Source organism: Pteronotus mesoamericanus, unplaced genomic scaffold, assembly GCF_021234165.1.
Source record: "Pteronotus mesoamericanus isolate MK-2021 breed Mesoamerican mustached bat unplaced genomic scaffold, CSHL_Meso_final contig_291, whole genome shotgun sequence".
Classification (NCBI taxonomy): Eukaryota; Metazoa; Chordata; class Mammalia; order Chiroptera; family Mormoopidae; genus Pteronotus; species Pteronotus mesoamericanus.
In genome coordinates this window covers 5,252,902-5,273,552 of record NW_026555124.1, presented here as the reverse complement: position 1 = coordinate 5,273,552, position 20,651 = coordinate 5,252,902, and the positions used below count along the sequence as shown (strand labels likewise).

The window sequence follows — 20,651 nt, the reverse complement described above, 5'->3', positions numbered from 1 at the left end:
CTCTGCCTAATGGGTTTTTTGAGTACTAGGGCATATCTCGTTTGATTGAGTAATGTACTTAGGAAGGTAAGTTAGGTAACCAGAAGGTATCTGGGGATTCAGAAGAAACATCAGTGGGGTCATAAGCAATACTATTGGTCACAACTATCATGAGTTGGGAATAAAGTTAACTTAATGAGAGTTGGTATCTCCTTTGTATCACAAAACCTTGTGGGTGAACTTGGGTCTGGAAAATAGCAATAAAAAGGTAGTTTATTAGTATGGGAGGGTCGAGGGAGGTGGAAGCAGGTTGTGAGTAACGCTTTGATTGTCTGTCAAAATGAGCCACTTTATAAGTAGAACAGCCCTGAGGATGACGGCACACAGGGATGTCTGAGCGAATGAGGAGAGGTGGACAGCCAGTGACAACAGTGGAGAGAGTAATAAAATCCCCCTCGGTGATCTGCAGAAGTTTCCACATCCTCATAGCAGATTGACTTGTTCTACTTTTCATGCCTCATGGTTTATAAATCTTGCAATTTGCCTCAGGGGCATTCAGGCTTTTGTGGCCTTTTTATGCCAAAACTATTGGCAGGCAAGTTCATATAAGACTTGTTGATGGAAATAATAAGCTGATGGAGCCTGTCTGCCTATCACCCAGAGCACCAGTGACAACGTTCATTTTTGAACCTGTGAACAGCCAGATGGGAGCAGAGCCTGGTGACTATGAGAAAGGGCGCAGATGGCGCAGACAGGACCGTGTTCTGCCATGCAGTGTGGTCACAGGCAGGCCAGCGTGGCGAGGGCATGATGAAGGCAGGGAGAGCTGTGTTCTGGGAGGCTGGAGAGGGCGGTGGGGACCAGGCTGTGAAGGGCCTTGTCGCCCCTGTTTGAAATTTGGGTCTTAGTGGAAGAGCGATGGAAAACTATTGAGTGTTTAAAATGGAGGCGTAATGTGACCAATTTAAGTTTTTAAAAGGCAATTTTGATATTGTGTGGGATAGATTAGGGTAGAGGAGGCTTTGAGTGGGAAGATTGTGGCAGGAGCCCAGGTGAGAGATGTGGTAGCTTGGACAAAGGTGTTATGAACAGATGCAAAGAGAGGTGGTTGAGATTAGGAAACAGTTTCAAGGTAGAGCTGAAGGTCTTGCTGATGGATTGGATGTGGGGAGAGAAGGAAAGCGGGGAATCGAACATGACTCCTAAGTTTTGGGCTGGAGCAATGGTGTGGATGGCGGCACCATTTATAGAGGTGAGAGAATGAGAAAGGGAGAGATTTTGTCTCTGTGCATGTCTTATGGGGGACGGGGAATTCATCTTTCTGTTTTGTTCATGATAAGTTTGAAGCAGGTATTGGACACCCAAGTAGATATGGTCCATAGGCTGTCAGCACTCCAGGGGAGTCCAAGGCTGGAGACCAACATTTGACAGTTGTGAGCATATTGACATTATTTAAAACCATAGGAGAAAGGTCAGTAGAGTGGAGTTGAGCATTCCTGGTGGTTTAGAGGAAAAAGAGAGGCCTTAGAAAGTCACTCAGTATTCCAAGAAAAGCCTTGAAACTGTGGACGTGGCCTTCCTTTGTTCACTATGTATTTGTTAAATGCCATTTTAGAGGCTGGAAATGCATCAGTGAATAAAATCAGCACAAATCTATGTCCTCGTAGAGCTTTTGTTCTTCTGAGGGGACAGTTAATAAATAAAATATGAACATGTCTGATGGTGAGGTGCTATGAAGGAAAAATAAAGCAAGCAACGGGAGTGGAACACTCAAGTGGGGCTGTATAGTGTTGCTACTTTAAATATTTTTTAAATTTTTATGTACTGATTTGAGAGCGTGAGGGAGGGAGAGACATCGATTTGTTGTTCTGCTTATTTATGCATTCATTGGTTGTTTCTTGTATGTGTCCTGACTGGGGATCAAACCTACAATCTTGGCATAGCAGGACAACACTCTGATCAACTGAGCTACCCAGTCAGACTTTAGTGTTGCTATTTTAAATAGGGTAGTTAGGCAAGGGTCACTGATATGGGTTCATCTGACTAGAAACCTGAAGGAAGGCGAGGAAACCAGCCATTCAAGTATTCAGGGAAAGAACATCCTATACAGGGAACAGCAAAAGCAAAGGCTTAAAGGCAGAAGAGTGCCTGGCATGCCTAAGAAATGGCAAAGGGGCCAGTGTGCCTGGAGATGGGAAAGAGAGAAAGCGAAAAAGAAGAAAGAGGAAGAGAAAGAACAGGAAAAAAGATCAGAGAGTGAGACCTAAATAGTAATGACACCAGTGACTTTGCAGGTTTTGGCTCCAGCCTGCCAAGTGTATGATAGTTATCTGTTGCTGCATAACAAATTCCTCTCCCCACCAAATTCAGCAGCTGAAATCAACCAACATTTATTAGCTCACAGTTTCTGGGGGTCAGGGTTTCAGGAGCAGCTTAGCTGGATGACTCTATCTCAAGGCTTCTCATGAGGCTGCAAGTCATCCAAAGGCTAGACTGAGGCTGGGGGTCCATTTCCAAGACAGCTCAGTCACATGGCTCTTGGCTGGAGGCCTCGGTTCCTTGCCACATGAGCCTCTCGTTGGGGTGCTTGAATGTCCTTCACACAAGGTATCTAGAGATGCAAGAAAGAGAGCAAGAAGGGATCTGCAGTGCTTTTTATTGTATAACCTCCATTGTATAACCTCCTCTTGGTTGTCATACATCTTTACTTTTGCCATAGTCTATTCATTTTGATCTGTATTAAAGAATTTGTGGGCATATTTATTCTTCTAGATTCTTTAAAATATAACTAACAAATAACATTGTGTAAGTTTAAGGTGTACAATGATTTTCTACATGAATATATTGTGACTTGGTTACTGCTTTAAGGTTAGTTAACCAATCACCTTACTTAGTTACCTTGTATGTATGGCAAGAACACTTAAGATCTACTTTCTCAGCAACTTTCAAGTATACAATACAGTATTATTAACTATAGTCCCAGTGCATTAGGTTCCCAAAATTTATTCATTTTATAACTAAAAGTGTACACTTTGACCAATTTCTCCCACTTCCCAGGCCCTAGTGACCACACATCTACTGTTTCTATGAGTTTGGCTTTTTAAAAAAAAAATTGTGGGCATATTTGTGAGCCAGTGCAGAGATAGGTTAAATGATCTCTGAGGAGGGCGTAAAGGTCAGGGCAGCATAGCCCAACAAGACCTATAGAGATAAGGAAAGAATAGACTTTGCTTCCCAATTATTGAATTATCATCAGGCAGCATTTCCCACTGAACTTAGCTGGAATCTGTTTGATGTTATTAAATTACCAAAGCTGGCTTAGGCAACTCTTTGAAATAGGCAGGGTTGCTTTTGAGCCCCGAGGCCTTCCCCTCTCTCTATGGCAGCATCCCCGTAGACTTTTCTTGGAGGCTCTAATATAATAGGCCCACACCTGGTTAGGATCTGCTCTCAGGAAAGGGACACACAGCTGTCATTTTTACCTTCATTTAAATCCAAATCATTACCTCTCTAGTGGGCGTTTAATATTTAAACGAGATACTTGGAACAGGTGGCCTTTTTCCCCCAAACAGATTTCATTTAGAGGGACTGTAAAAGGTAGAAGTATTTCTGAGGGAGAGATGGGGTGCTTGTTGGCCCCCTGAAACCTCCCATAATCTTTGGAGTATGAGCTCTCCACTGGACAAGGTGGACCCTGCCTGTTTCCTTGAGTGCCTTTAGGCTGTTGGGTACCGACAGTGCCCTGGAGACTTTACTGCAGTACTTCAACCATATGTATAAGTTCAAATAGTTTTTCTATTGAATTCACTACCTGGGGATGATGTTTACTGAGTTAAACAATCAGCTTAAGAGAAAAAAATTTCATTCTCTCAAATGTACATTTACATGACCCCAAACAGTAATTTTACTTTTTCCAACAGAATTATTTTGTTTCCCAATTGTAGGGATTGCCCATTTTATCCAGTATTTAAATAAGAACGTATTACATACTCATTCTTTAGCATGTATTTTCAGAATCAGTGAAGCAGTAGGCATTATTTGGAACAGGTTTGGATGTGTCTCTAGCCACAGGGCCTAAGACCCATTTTTAAAGATTTTATTTATTTATTTGTTTAGTTAGTTAGTCATTTTGAAAGAGGGGAAGGAAGGGAGAAAGAGTGGGAGGAAAACGTCATTTGGTTGCCTGTCGTATGCAACCTGGCTGGGACCTGGCCCACAACCCAGGCATATGCCCTGACTGGGAATCAAACCAGCCTCCTTCCGCTTTGCAGTACGGTGCCCAAGCAGTTGAGCCACGTAGGTCAGGACTTAATCCATATTGGGATAATTGAGATTTTTTTTTTTGGAGCATTTGCTTACTTATTATGATATGTAATACTGAAGACAATTCTGTAATATATTTAAATACTGAAGATTATTTTGTAGTATATTTAAAGATTTCACTCTTCAACATGCATAGGAGTTTAATTTTCTAACCAATAAATTTTATTTTTTGTATAACTAATCTTCTCAAAAATATCTTCAGGAGCCAAGTTTAGAAAGTATGTGGGCCACTCTGCACATGTCACAAACGTCCGCTGGTCTCATGACTTTCAGTGGGTGGTAAGCACCGGAGGGGCCGACCACTCGGTTTTCCAGTGGAGATTTATTCCAGAAGGTGTCAGCAACGGCCTGCTGGAAACTGCACCCCAGGGTAAAGCCGGTAATGATTTCTTCAACATCTGTTTATTTTTCAATGAAAGTTTCAAAGAATGTTCTAACATCTCTTCTGGAGGTAAAGAGTTAAAGCAATTTTGAAAAAGCCATTCCTATAATAAATTTTAAAGTTAAGAAGAAGAATAGAAAAACTTTGAAGATGAATATGGGTCCTTTGGTTAACCTCCTTCAAAGGATTTTGTTTAACCAAATGCAAGTTGCAAGTCTAAAGTTTACATGAATTAACCTCTGAAGAAAACACGAATGCATACATTTCAGCCTCCTCAGGGTGACTAACGGGCGGTGGGTCTGCTCGGTCAGGCTGGGGGGTGACAGGGTTACCTTTGGCTAGAAGCTGCCTCCAGAATGGGTTTCAAAGAATGGTCCACCATCTGGGCCAGTATGTTCCGGTTCAATGGGTAGGGTTAGAATAAATAGACCTCACATTTATTTATTGTGATGTCAGCACAAATGATCAGGTAATAAAATGAAAAGCTATATGAGGAAAGGTTTTACCAGGAGGGGTTCTGCTGTGACCTTGGCAGTTACCAACACGCGACACTCAGTGGGCATGTTAACAGGATAAAGAGGATCTTCATTGAAATAAATGGTTGAATTTCCCTTTGTACCAGCCCTTTCCTTGGTAAAACTTGCCCTTTTCCCCCCTTTCCAAGCCAAGGTTTAAAACTTAAAGATCTATTATGTAATAGAAGTGTGGAAGAGGTGAAGGGATGATGTTGTTCTAGTCCATCAGTGCTCGCGGAAGGGGCGAGGAGTGTGCTGAACTTAACCAAAAGATAAAAGAAAAAAAGATGTTTTAAGGATTTACCTTGAATTAAAACTGGTGTAGTTATTTTCACATACTTTGATAGGATAGAAAAAAGAAAATATTTTAAATAAAATGTTTAGCTCTTTAGAGTCTCAGAATTTTTGCTCAATTCTCACGGGTTATGTTTCTACAGAAGGTGGCACTGATTCCTACAGTGAAGAATCTGATTCAGATTTATCTGACGTGCCGGAGCTGGACTCTGATATTGAGCAAGAAACCCAAATCAATTATGATCGCCAGGTCAGTAAGCAGACAGCTTCATAACAAAGGTCTTTTAACCCAGAATCACCTTGGATTTGGACATTGATTAAAAATGGCTGGTACTTAAGCAGAAAAGAATCAGTACAGGAATAAGGGCAAGTATGTGCTTCTTGTCTTTAAATACAGGATAAAAATAAGGCATTTACCTAATCATATTCCTTAAAATATTTTTAAGTGGAAAGGAGTAGCAAAGTTTCAAAAAACGAATGACATTTGTGGTTTTCTGCCTCCCTAGCACGTAAAACTTTGAAATATTTTTTTGATAAAAAGATATGCATGTAAGCTATTAGATTTTTTATTCTTAGTCGATAATTAAAGCATGTGTTTTCTTTACAGAGTAGGTCATCTTGGAGCCATGGTAGTTTCTTAATTTATGGAGCCCATTATCCATATAATTAAAGTAAAAGCCCAAATATAATGCGCATTCTCTCTCCAGTCAGAAATTATTTCTAGTATAAAAGTTGGGCAATTACATCCAAATCGAGTCCTAATTTTTTGAAAGTAGACATTTTAGTTTAGCATTAAACGGTGAGTATTAAACAGAGCAATCCTTCAAGGGAATCTGGACACACATCACCTTGTTAGGCAGTAGCTATAGGGGTTCTGTTTTCTCCCTTGTCATTTAAGAAGGGTATGAGAAGCAGATTCTCTATGTGAACACTAAATGAGTAAGATTTCAGGTTTCCGATAGAGCAGCTGTCAGTAGTGCCCGTGGAGACCTACCATATAGGCCTGTGACAGCTGCCACGTATTGAGTGTCTCCACAGGGCCAGATCCTATGATTTACATACACCAAATTCAACCCCACAATAACCTGGGGAGGTTAAGTAATTTGCCCCCATCCACATCACCTATATTATCAGGATAACAGTGCAGATCTGGGCTTCTCTCCAAAGCACACATTCTGTGTACTACTGGGCTTTGCCTCTGTACAAACACTGAATTTACTGATTTTCAGATGACATTGTTTTCAGCCCATAAGTATCACCCATTGATTCAGTGTTTGAAAAATTTTATCAGTAAAAATGCCATTTAACTGATGGCTTGGTTCAACTTCAGGACTAAATCAATTTGACTATGAATTGGTACAATGTTACACAGTGAAACTACTAAAGATAAAGCTTTGAAAGGATATTATTAATGTGGAAATACCACACAAGCACTAAATGAGATTATACCCTGATATAAAGGGGAAATGGAATTCAACCAAAATCAACATAAGATATGGGAGGAAAAAACCTTTTTTCTTAGTTGGGAAGTTTGTATTTCAGAAAATGATGCTAGTAAAAGAATGAAAAGTCATAATTGTATTGAAAGCTGTGCCTAGGATTTATATATTCTCCCTGACATCTTATTTTCCAAAGCTTTCACCTATATTATTTGATTTACATTCACAAGTTTCCTGAGTTATTCCTCAGCAGGGATTTTTATTCTCTTCAACAGGTGGGGATTTGAAGCCCACAGAGGTTGTAAGACTGTTCAAATAAGCAGTAGGAATTCCAAGACTAGAATTCAGTGCTCTAAAGCAGTTGGTGGGCTGATGAATGCATCATGAATTCAGATGAATAGTTATCTTTAGATTTTAAAAGCTTAGTTCATTGCACCTATAATTGAACAGTAATGAGATATCTTTTGACTTTCTTTCTTAAAAAAGATTTTTGTCAAATCCTAAACAGGAACTTTATTAGAATATTTCATATATTTTTAGTAATGTGGTTTCATCAAATGAAAACGTTCCTTTTATGAAAATGAGAAACTATTAATAGATTGTATCTACTTTTCAATGTCTTAAATTAATACCACTTAGTAATAGAGCTTAAATACACAGTGGACAAAAGATTGGTTTTGTACCTTTAAATTAAATTGTAGGACATGTTCTCTCAGTCAGCAACATATTTTAGGTCCTAGGTTAGACCAGGATCTTTGCTCTATAGCTCAGAGTCTGGTCTGTCAAGATGCATGAGGCCATGAAGAGAAAATAATTCCAAATGTGGACCCCTGAGGTGCAAATGTCAGAATCATCAAGAGATTATTTTTGCTTTAAAAGAAAACTAATTTTATTTATATTTCATTGATACCTTTAATAGTTTATTATTTATTAGAAAATTAATGCCTATTTTCTGGATATAAATTACTTAAGAAACATAATAGCAAATTAAGAAAAAATTATTTTAAACCCCAGTAATTTAAACAATATATTTTGTTAGTTTTGTTCATTAGAAGACAGTAAAATCTGACCTCAGGTCTTATGTTCTCAATTTTGTTTATCTTTTCAAAGTACCAGCTTTTAGTTTTATTCATCTTTACTGTTGTTTTCCTAGACTCTTCCATTTATTTCTGCTCTAATCTTTGTTATTTCCCTCCCTCTAGTAACTTTGGACTTAGTTTATTCTTTTTTTTCTAGTTCCTTGAGGTATAATGTTAGGTTGTTTGAGATCTTTTCCTTATTTAAATGTATGCATTTATATCCACAAACTTTCTTTCCTTTTAAGACTGATTTTGCAATATCTCATAAATTTTGGAGTGTTTCATTTTTGTCTCAAGATATTTTTTTGATTTCCCTTTTGATTTCTTCTTTTATCCATTGTATTTTCAAATGTGTTGTTTAATTTTCACATATTTGTGATTTTCCAGCTTTCCACCTGTTATTGATTAATAGTTTCATATCATAGGGGTTGGAAAAGATACTTGATATAATTTCTACCTGAATTTGTTGATACTGGTTTTGTTCCCTGACATACGAACTATCTTGGAAAATGTTTCATGTACACTTGAGAAGAAATGTAGATTCTAATCCTGTTATATGGAATGTTTTATATAAGAAGGGACCAAAATTTATTCATAAAAATTGTGTATTTATTCTTACATGTTTAAACTTCAGTCACCTTCAAAGTACCCTCAATTTGATACAGTACGCCTATTGAGATGTTTTTCCCACTGCTCAAACAGTTTTTGAACTTGTTGATTCTGAGGCCTTTTAGTGCTTCTGCCATTTTTTGTTTCATCTCTTCAACATGGGCAAGGCCTTTCCCTTTGAGGACTTTTTTCATCTGGGGAAACAAAAGTTGCTCGGGGCAAGATTGGGTTAGCAGTGGGGATGGAGCACAGGGGTCATGTCATCTTTGGTCAAAAACTGCTGAACACTCAGCATGGTGTGGGCAGGTGTGCTTGTAAATCACCCATCAAGAAATGGGCAAATGCGTTGAAAATCTTCAAAAAAAATTCACTGAGGCCAAACACAGCCTCTCACAACACCACCAGCTAGTACACTGATACAGGTGGGTTCTCAGAACACTCACCTAATGCGGGAAGCCTGTACTACAAGGGACCCCCCTCCAGAAGATGACTCCAGTGTTTTTGTTTCCCTCCCTTGTATAGGTCTGTTAGATTATTTGATTTCTGGTGTTCAAATCTTGTTTCATTATTGATCCTCTGTATGGCTGTTGAGAGTGGGGTATTACATCCCCAACTATCATTGTATTGATGTTTATTTCTTCTTTTAGTTCTCTTAGTATGTGCTTTATGTATTTAGACACTCTGATGTTGGGGGCATAAATATTTACAGTTGTTATATCTTGTAGAATTGACCCCTTTATCATTACATAACAACCTTCTTTGTCTCTTGTGACCATTTTTTAGTCTCATTTCTCAAAAATAAGATTTATTACAATTAAAGACTTCCTGAAAATGTCAAGACACTGTTTTTAAAACCTGAAGAAGAGAGTCTTAATTAAATGTATTTGCTATGCTTTCAGGTTTACAAAGAAGATCTACCTCAGCTAAAGCAACAAAGTAAAGAGAAAAACCATGCAGTGCCCTTCCTCAAACGAGAAAAGGCTCCTGACGACAGCTTGAAACTCCAGTTCATACATGGGTGAGCAGCCTGTCCCCAGCCTTATCGCGGGGCTGAGGATGTCCCCGTCCCTGTGCTTTCCCATTTTCAGCTGGCTCCTCTGTCCTGCGTGCACTTACCTGTGATTAGTACCTTAGCCATTGTTCTGTGTGCAGGTTTCTCAGGCAGTGTTCTGTGGCCATCACAGCGTGTGCAGTGATTGAAACTAGATTGGTTCATACTTTATGTGCTTCCATGGTGTGTATGTTGCTGCAGCCCATTGTTATTTCACTTTATTCTCTCCACCACCTCTGTTTCCTTTATCCCCATAACTCCTGCTCTGTTTTGCTTGGTTCCAACAAGGACAATGTTTTCTTTAAAAAACATATGCATCAAATCATTTCGCATTTTGAGAATTACATACAACCTTCCAAACATTAAGTTGAAACCTAAAAGTATTCAGCAAAACTGTAAATGGTTGTGAATATAATATCTACTGTTTTATAAATACATCACTCATATAAAGGGAACCAGTGAAACCTAAATGCCATAGACATTTGATTCCCACCGTCATCGATTTAAGAAATATGTGAACAAGTGCTTCTGTAAAAGTAGAAAATTTTACATCACTCATATTCTTGAGCTCATTTTTATTTTACTTCTCCCACAGAATTTTACCCTAGTGTAATATTTTTTTATGGTTGAAAGTCTTTTATTGATTACCCTATCATACCTTCTGTTATAGGTTCAAAAATGTCCACAGGTTCAATTTAAATTGAGTTCCAGTAACCATAGGATTCTCTGTGCTGTCCGGCATGGTATCTATCCACTGCCCTCTTGAAATGTGGCAGATTTGAATTGAGATGTCTGTGTGTAAAATGTACACCAGGTTTCAAAGATTTAGCATGAAAAATGTACTATATTTCATTAAAATGTTTTATATGATTACATGTAGACATGATAATATTTTAGAAACATTAGATTGAATGTTCTCAAAAATAAATTTCATCTACTTTTACCTTTTTACCATGACCATTAAAGAATTTTAAATTACCTGTGTGACTCACATAACATTTCTATTGCACAGTGCTGCTCTAAAAGTTAACAATTTTTTTCTAGATTGAATATTGTAACAACTACTAGTAGTACACAGCTGACCAAATCAATCTAAATACAAATATAAATCTAAATAAGTATTCTGATAAACAGTTATTAAACAAAAAATTTTATTGAAAAAAATATTTTGATGAGATGAAATTTTTCAATGACTTTGAATATATAGTCAAATATATGCATACTTAGTGGTAGTGGATGACAGAGTTTAACATTAAGTCTATTCTCATTTTTTATTTTTTAAGATATGTAAGCATTGAGAAAGCTTGTTCACATAAATAAGTCATTGAGAATGGAAACAGTTTTATCATAGCTATATTACTCAATATTTTATATTCCTCTTGAGTTACAGGCCAAAAATATATATTGTGGTTTTGATATATCACACAAAGTGTAGTCTAGTGATCTGATTACATCTCTCTCAATTTTGTTAAAAGCCAAAAATTGGAAATCAGTTGACTTGCTAAAGGACTTCTTACCCAGTCATTGGCGTTGTTCACTTTCAGCATCCACTCTTGTACTGTGAGTTGTCCCTTTGTTGTGATGTCAAACATCCCAGGGTAATACACCACAGTAAGAGTCCAGACAGACGAGAGGAATGACTTCCTAAAGCGGGAGGAAAGCAACTGTGACAGGGGAGATGGTAGAGGAGAACCTGTACCTTGCCGCAGGTGTGTTCCCAGACTGGCCACTTTTAAAAAAGAGCTCACACAGCAGCTGAGAATCTGGAAACAGATTCTGTTATAATCATCAGTGCTCAAAAATTGTCACATTCCCTCAGAAGCCCTCCCTCCCTCATTGGAGTTAAGCAGCTATGACAATACTGGGGTTTCTGCTTGCACATGTCCATATGCTGGCATTACCTTCTGACAACTGCTCTGTTCATTCACTGTGGATTCAAATGCTGCCCATTTCTTGGATCTGTGCTTCAGGTACAGAGGCTACGACTGTAGGAACAATCTGTTCTACACGCAAGCTGGGGAAGTGGTCTACCACATCGCTGCAGTTGCTGTCGTGTACAACAGGCAGCAGCACTCCCAGAGGCTGTACCTGGGCCATGATGATGACATCCTCAGCCTGACCATCCATCCAGTGAAGGACTACGTGGCCACTGGGCAGGTGTGCGCCTCTCCTGCCTCTCCTGTCGGACAGGGGCCTGGCCAAAGAGAGGGACGGTTTAATTTTGAATGCACTTTACTTAAGTAACTGATAGGGGTCAAAGAACTCTGATGACAGTGCATGGCAACATACACTGACCTTCCTGACCAAGAAATGGGATTTTACCTGGAGTTCAGAAAAGGTAGAACTGACAAAAACAAATGAGAGTGGGCATTGGAAATAGAGTTTGAAAAGTCCCTTAATAGAGCCATGCACCCAACTTGATGCTGTAACAATCTTCTTAGACTCTTCATGCCTCAGATTCCTCATGTGGAAAATAACGGAGTTGGACCAGATGATTTCTGGGGGTCTTCCTGCTCTCGAAATGTGTGGTTTTTTTATTTTTGAGCAGCATTTGACTCTAAAGAACAAAATTATTATAATTTATAAGTAATTAATACCTTCATCCTGTTATTTAAGGTTGGAAGAGATGCTGCCATTCATGTGTGGGACACGCAGACTCTGAAATGTTTGTCCCTATTGAAAGGGCAGCATCAGAGGGGAGTGTGCGCACTCGATTTTTCAGGTAAGCCCATTCCCCACTAGCCATTGACGAACAGTTCTGCATTTACTTGAGGGTTTTTATTTTTTTTCTTTTTCTGACATCGTCCTGTTTACTTGCGTTCCGTTTGTATGTCACCTCCCCAGTTTTAGACTGGAAATCAGATATGTTAATACCTCCCAAAGAAACATGGACTTTAGATTGTATGTCCTCTCCTTGTCTGCTTCATTTCCTCTCTCCCAAGTCATTACCCTGAGTTCGCACTGTGTTCTGCATTTGCTTGAGCGATTTGAAATCCAGAGCAGCTGTTGCTGTTGAAAGACTTAGTTGCGAATGTCTGGCAGTGACTCACACCATCAATTTTAACTCTCCAAGTAAGTGGGAGCCCAGCACTTGTGGTTTAAATTGTAAAGAGCTAGAGTGAGGGCTGCAAGTTCTCCGCAAAGGACCACTTTACAAGACTGAGGTTTTGGATGTGTTTCATATTGAAAAGCAGAACTGGAGGCTCCACTTTTTTTAATTTAAAATTTGAACACAGTACTATAAAAATACTGACTGATGGATATAATTTTCTTTAGAGTGAGGCCATTTTCTTCAGCTAGAATTAGAGATTGAGGACCTATCACAAAAGTTGTTTCTACCTAGAAATGTTTAATAATCCCAATAGTAGAAACTAGATCAGTAGAAAAAAATTCTTAACGTTTCTACAGAAAACTGATTCGATAATTTCCTTCTGCTAAGTACCATTAAATGTTCACTCTGTACAATATCAATAATATTGGTCATTAAGTTCCATGACTGCACAGCCTGGTCTCCCTCATGTGTCCCTCCTCTCTACTCTCCTTGTTCAAACCCTCACTCTTTCTCCTCTGTGTCCTGGTAGTACTGCTGGTTTCTGATTCCATGTACACTTCCTTCAGTCCATCCTACCCACTTCTGGGGTCTTCTGGAAGCACAGGTACCTCCTACCGCATGGACTCCCGTTGGTTGTCTGAGTCAGGCCTGGTCACTTAGCTGGACATTCATGGCCTTCCATGACCCAGTCAACCTTCCTTTGCAGTGTTTCTACCCATTGACCCATTATTGCCCCACTACAGGCGCCTAACTGGAACTCTGTGTGCTCTTATCCTTTTTGCCTGTGTTTCTTTGCTCATGCTGTTGCCATGTGTCTTTTCAAGTCCTTTCACCCTTTAAGACCCAGCTGAAAGTGTTCTCCATTCTTCCAGGGAGAAATGATTTGACCCTTCCTCTGCTTCCTTTTACCCGTTGTTGCCCTGCAGCGCCCCTTAGCGCCCACAAGGTGCAGTAGGTATCTGTATCAATGTCTCCCACACCCTTCGCAGATAGCGAGCTACTTGGGCAACAGAACTCATCTCTGTTTGCCACTGCACATGTGGTGTTATGGATACAAAAGCTACTCAGAAAACGTTGTGAATGAACAAACGAGGTTTTGCTTAATGAACTTTTTCTTGACAATCACTATTACTATTAGAACTTTACATTTTCATCATGTTCAGGTGACAGTTATCTTTATTCTCTAACCAATGACATGGTGTAGTGTTGTTTTTTTTATGGCACACACATTCTCACATACTGTAAACTACTGTACAAATCTGAGATGTCCAATCATTATTGCAGCTATACTTTCTGTGGTTATTGGATTAGTAATAATCAAAGCTAAGCAGTGTACACGCCACACCGGTGGGCATGTGAGGGAGAGAAGGCGTGAGTGTCAGGGAAAGGGGACTACTCAGCACGCCACTTGCCGGTTGAAAGTTCAGATAACACACCCAACAAGCAGTGGATACAAAGTCCTAAACTTCCACAGTCTTGATAGACATGCAGTTTTATAGCAGGTGCCATGTGTCCTTGATAAAGCAGAAAATCTAAACAGAGGCCTTAATTTGAGTTCAGTTATGGTTCTGTTCCATATGTGGGGATGAATTTCCTCTGCATTTTTTTCATAGTTCCACTCCTCAATAGCCAAACTGCCATTTTCCTAAAATTAAGTTTGCTAGCAAATAACTATGTGTATACTTAATATAAAAATAATATTAATAAGTATGCTCCAGAAGAGTGGAAAGACACCCATTAAAATAGCAAAAATAAAAATAATAAAACCTAAATGCGTACTAGATTATAAAGAACCTAATATATTCACATTTTTGACAACATTGAAAATTGACTCAATAATTCTAGCAAAGAATTTGGCACTGTATAATAAAAGCTGTAATTCAAAGTAGCAAGTATGTGGATTATGTGTATTTCATATACATTTCTATGTATCAAGTAAAAGAAAAACGGAAATCAAAATGGCATCTAATCACTGATTTCACCTGAAAATGTACGTATATGTATTAACATATAAACAGTAGCAAGAAATTTAGAATAAGTAGAATGTAATGATCATTAGATTTTTTTCATAGAATTGATTAATTTTTGTGTTTTTTAAATTTAGAAGAATTGAAAGAACTAACTCATGTTACTTAAATACCTTTAGAAAAAGGAATTAGAGGAATGTTGATTGAAAACCTTAATCATGAGATGAGTTAGTAAGCTGGTACCCAGAAACTTGGTCTCTGAATTTCTGAGCGCTCACATCTCTCCTGGGCTTAGTCGTTTTATAGAGGAAAGATCAAGAAATGAAGTGAACTTGGAAATCTTTCCCTTATAAGGCAGCCCTGCAGATCATTGCCAGGCTAGAGAAACCAGGGACTCTAGGAAGAGGCTGAGAAGCGGATTCTGTCACTGCTCTTAATTCTCCTCTTGGACAAATAAAGAAATCCCTTGGCATGAGATATATTTAATGCAGACATTAAAAGTATAACTTAGTTTTAACAATACATTCTCTAAGATAGTTTTAAAATGCACTAATATTAAGGACTGTTCAGGAAGAACTTTCACTAGTATCTCTTGCAGTTACTTGCCGATGAATTGTGGAGGCTGATTGACCTTTGTGGTCTCTGTGGCCCCTGCTGAAGGCGGGAGCTGAGGCCTCCCTGGTTTAATTTTGTAGACAGTACTTTGTGTAACAATACAATTCTAGCCTTAAACAGACCCCTGCACCACTTTAGAGGCCAAGAATGAGATCCGGAGAGTTTGGTGGTATGGCCCAGGGCAAAGTCCAACAGTGGCCAACCCCGAGCCAGCAGGCAGGGCTCCTGGCTGGGTGGTCAGCTGTGTGGGGAGCGCGCCCCCAGCCCCCTTGCCTTCTCCTGCCCCTGTCCTCCGCCAGGGTGAGTGTGAACTTTTGGCGTCAGAGTCATGCCTGGACCCCCTTCCTTCCCCGCTCCCTCTGCCCAGCAAGTGCCTCCAGCTGCCCCTCCCGGTCTCCAGCATAATAAACGAGGAGTGAGCAGGGGGCTGCACACACACTGCCACACGGAACCCGCCCCACCCCGGAAAGAGACCCCCGTCCTGCAACAGCCCTGAACCAACCACACATTTACCTGAAAAGGACCAACTATACCTTCCTTTTGAAAACTGACAGAAAAGTAAGTCAGAATCCCAAAAGAGGTGATTAGAGTCCCTTGTTTAGCCACTGAAACAGGCACCAGCTGTGGCTACCACCTAGCTCGTGGCCCCATCTGTGTGCCTTGTCACCCTGCCTCCCCCACCCCCCAGGTCTCTTATATTTCGGGAGGTGTGGTGGAAACATACTGATAGTACACATTTGTCTCCTTTTAGAGAAAAAGTTGTCATGGAAGTACAAAGAAAGCAAATGATGTGAAAACTAGATTTTAAAAATGAGCAGTTATACCTAAGGATTTAGATTAATCTCTTCTTGCCACTGTTCTGAAGCAAAGACATTTTTAATCAAAAAACATTTCTTATAATGTAATCCATACCTCTAAATTATGTATTAAAGGAATAAATTTATATTATCTCAATTATTTGAGCAACTCTTTAACGTGAATTTATCATCACTGGGGAAATGGCCATCTTTATTTTTGTGCTTTCAGTAAGGAAAGCGCTTCCACATAAATAGAAAACCAAATTAGAAGAGAAGGTTTCAGCCATGTAAATATTTTCTAACCTAAATATCATCCTCATATTTTTTTAAAACCTTCTTTGAATAATACTGGTTTCCACAAGGGCACCTCTAAGACTAATTTGATTTCATTGTGTTCAATCCTGGGGAAAAAAAAAAAAACAACCCTATGCATTTTTTATGAGCCCCAAATACAGGGACCAACTTATAATTGTCTAAATAAAAATTTTCTCTTTCTGATTTGCCCTTTACGGTTGACATTAAGTGCCTTAGAATTATTTCTGGACTTTGCACAAATATCCATAATTAATACATACTGTGACTGGAAAGATTTGAAAGAACATTATCTAGACTCTAAAAATATGGCTGAAAATAAAAAGACTCAAACCTACTGGCCAAGAAACAATGGATTTTCAAAGCTAAGGTCAAGCCTCTGTGGGGGAGAATGAAAATGGGGAAGAAACTCAAAGGTAGTCGAATTGTGCTTTCAAACTATGTGGTATGCAGAAATAGCCTAAACCTTCAGAATTCCAGAAAAGTCACTGTTGAGGGGGATGTAAAGTACAGCATAGGGAATAGAGTCGATAATATTGTAATAACTATGTATGGTGCCTGGTAGGTACAGGAAATATCGGGGTGGGGGGCATTCTGTGAAGTATATGATTGTCTAACCACAGTGCTGTACACCTGAAACTAACACAGAATAATATTGAATGTAAACTAATTGGAAAACATTTTTTAGAAAAGGAAAAGTCACTGTCCTAGAGAAGAGGGATGGTGTTGAGGTCCCCGGGTTTTGTACTGTTTCTTCCATTGCTGCTTACAGTCATGATACTCTTCCAGGGGTGGGGAGGCGGTGTAATTGGGGGACAAGCTGATGGAGACTTGCAAAAATTTTAGCTTAAAAGAGCCGTGAAAATCAACCTACCCTGAGGCCTTCTTCAAAAGAGAGAAAACTTTAAAAGCTATCATCTTAAATGTGTGGTTGCTTGTATTCTAAGAAGGACATATTGAAATAACTATGCAGATTTAAAAAGAGTACAGAATATAGAATTAATATTCATTATTCAAAAAAGAGGCCTTGAATATTTGTGCAGTATATTTGAAAGGAATGGTAATTAAAACAATTTAAAAATTTATAGCTATGTAACCTAGTACATTTCCCTTCCCTTCGCACCATCCATACACACATTTCATCTTCATCTTCGTCTTCCTCAGTGTTGCCATATCATCAGCATTCTTTGAAAACCAGCCCGGTGTGAGGATCACAAAGGAAATGTGATGTGATTAGTATGAGCCATAAAAGAGCTTATAATCCAAAAAGGAAGACAGAAGACTGACATAAAAATAAAATCACCAAATACAAAGGCATGCTAATATAGAAACATAACCAGGCCAAGAGATGTGGAAAAAGAAATGTTGTTGGTAGTGACTAGGAGTCATTGCCTGTCCCTTCTCCCAAATGCCTGAGAAGAGACCTTGCCCAATTTAAAGCCTAGAACATTTATGCATAAGGACATATCATTTGTTGTGATTTAGAAGACACATTTGTTTATAATAATCACCTGGTGGTGATTTAGCCCTTTAAGAAAGTGTTAATGTCTTCATCTAATACTACTGTAGCCTAGTAGCTTGAAAGGATTAATGTAACTTTCAAATCCGTGCCTCATACTTAGTAGTAGTCAAGGATTGGAGAGGATTTGGTTTTGTTAAACCAGCCTCTTCCTTTCTCTTACTCTCCTTCCTCCAGAAAAGAAGCAGACCACTGCCCCCAGGTGGTTGTGGTGGGGGAGAGAGGGGCATCTCTGGTACAGGTAAGGACACTCACAGGTTGGACACCAGCCAGTGTGTAGGCAGGGGTTGCCAGATTTAGCTATGAAAAGACAGGAGGTCCAATTAAATTTGAATTTCATATAAACAAGTACTTTTTTTTTTTAGTACAACTATATCCCATGAGAGTATAAATTTGAAATGTAAATATAAATATATTATGAGACAGATACTAAGAAATTATTCCTTGCTTATTTGAAATTCCAATTTAACTAGGCTTCCCTCATTTTTCCTGGCAACCCAAATTTTGCATCTACCCCAGGACCTGCCTTGGAAACTGAGACCCTGAATAGACTGGGGAGAAGCAATTTATCACATTCCTGTGTTTCTTTACCCTAATATTGGTCCTCTGTGGCCAGAGAAGACAGCAGGCCGAGCTGACGTCCAGTGAGCTTGGTCACAGCTGACCCAGGGACCTTGTTCTGCGGAGCAATCTTTGTGGGAAGGCAGCAAAGGAAAGATTTACTGACCATATTCTTCTGCCTTGAAGGGAAAAATCTAATTAGCTATTCGGACTTCAAATTTAATTTTACATATATTTTTTAAAAATTTAAAAAAACCTCAGTAATCATAGTAACCATTGATATTATAAATAATATTTAATACTGCTAAATAATGCTAAAGGAAAATGTTCATTATATAACAAATGGAAAAAGATTAGGTAATAGTATATTTAGTATGATCCTAATTCTGGTGTTTTTTTTTTAAAGCGCATTTATGTAGAGAAAAACACTGTTAGGATATACACCAAATGTATGCCCAGAAATTTGGATGATTTTAACATTTTCCTCTCTTCATATTTTCTAAATGTTCTATAATGAGCATACTACATTTGAAATAGGTAAACAAAAAATTAAGATTTTTCGAATTATAAAACCATCTTTTGAAAGAATTTTTGAAGTTTAGTTTCTAAATGCTCTTCTCTTAGAGGGTTAAAGAGAACCTAGTTTTTTAGAGCTGAAAATAGACTGAGTCACAGAGCCAAATGGCTCTTCCAGTAAGTGTCATGAGATTTGTCTGTCACAAAATAGACAAGGTTGTGGTAACTTACCTGAGAGGCTCCCCCTGCACCCGTATCTAAGATTAAAATGTTGGGTCATTGATTTCATTCAGCAACCAGTTATTATGCATTGAGAAGGTCAGACGTAGTAGTTATGCATTTTTAGTGAGGCCCCTTTAATATATGATACTTCTAGTGTATTTGAACCTAATAATATTAAGGTCAATTTCTTAGTCCTCTTTATAGTATATAAAATGTTTCGGATTTTCAATGAAGAAATGAGTCATTTGACGTTTGTGTTGTCTTCACGCAGCCGATGGAAAATGCCTGGTGTCAGTTGGTTTAGACGATTTTCACAGTATTGTATTTTGGGACTGGAAGAAGGGAGAAAAGATCGCCACAACACGGTAAGAAGCTGCTGAGGTCTGCCGGCCTCCTGCTGATTATCACGCTTCAGTATAGGTCATAGTTTTCATTATCTGGGAAGATTTCATTTTCAAGCTCGGATGAAATTCGCACAGAAAGCTTAATTTTAACATCCAAGTGAAAACACATTGCAATATTTCATGGTGTCGCACCTGACCTAGAGCAGTTAATGTTTGTTTCAGGGAATTGAAACATTCTGAAATCCTTTCCAGAGAGTTAGTCATCACTTTGCTTTTAGTAATAAATGCATTATCTATATCAGAGCTTTTTTTACGAGCAGTAGAAAAGCGGCTTTTCTCAGGCTTGTGCCTTGCCCCTTGTTTTTCCACTCTTAGCATCTGGTGAAGGATTGTCAATGTCACTGGAGTCAGAAGTCCCATTTGTCATGAGGCCGTGGCCTGCTGGGAAGGAGGCCCCGACGTGTGTGCCTGCCACTCGCTTTCAAAGCAGTCAAATTGTTTCCCTAATCTCCCCATCTTATAAATAGATTTTTCAAGACTGCTGTTTATAGACCACCTGTCCTCACCCCAGCCTCCCTCCCTGCTGAATCAGCTCTGTGTCTGAACGTTACTTTCCACTAGTACTAACATTGGGGATAGCTCTTTGCCAGCCATGGTCACAGGTCGAACTAGCTGGCAGCCAAGGCCCAGCAATGTGTTATGTTGCCCTAGGCATGTTATCAATTTACCTCTCCACTGGTTCTTCCCTGCAATGACCAACTTTTAAATTCATAATATAAAATCTTTTGTTTTAAGAGAAGCAATTCTTTTTTTTTAAATATTTTTTGCTTATTTTTATTTTTAGAGAGAGGGGAAGGAGGGGAGAAAGAGATGGAGAGAAACATCAATACGCGGTTAGCTCTCACGCAGCCCCTCCTGGGGACCTGGCCCCCAGCCCAGGCATGTGCCCTGACTGGGAATCAAACTGGTGATCCTTCGGTTCACAGGCTGGTGCTCAGTCCATGGAGCCACACCAGCCAGGGCTAAAATCATTTTTAAGTGAAGAGCTTTGAACCTCAGTGTTGCACTTACTTTT

General features: G+C 39.0%; 1 protein-coding gene across 3 annotated transcripts in view; it reads left to right on the top strand.

The window, feature by feature from the left end:
- The window catches only part of EML6 (EMAP like 6), a 226,664-nt gene that overhangs the window by 134,851 nt on the left and 71,162 nt on the right, over positions 1 to 20,651 (top strand). For all 3 annotated transcript variants that reach the window (XM_054575437.1, XM_054575438.1, XM_054575439.1), the window contains exons 11-16: positions 4,505 to 4,672; positions 5,637 to 5,743; positions 9,520 to 9,638; positions 11,642 to 11,828; positions 12,288 to 12,393; positions 19,504 to 19,597. In XM_054575437.1, the coding sequence (XP_054431412.1) occupies positions 4,505 to 4,672; positions 5,637 to 5,743; positions 9,520 to 9,638; positions 11,642 to 11,828; positions 12,288 to 12,393; positions 19,504 to 19,597 (781 nt within the window). The remainder of the gene's footprint in view (positions 1 to 4,504; positions 4,673 to 5,636; positions 5,744 to 9,519; positions 9,639 to 11,641; positions 11,829 to 12,287; positions 12,394 to 19,503; positions 19,598 to 20,651) is intronic.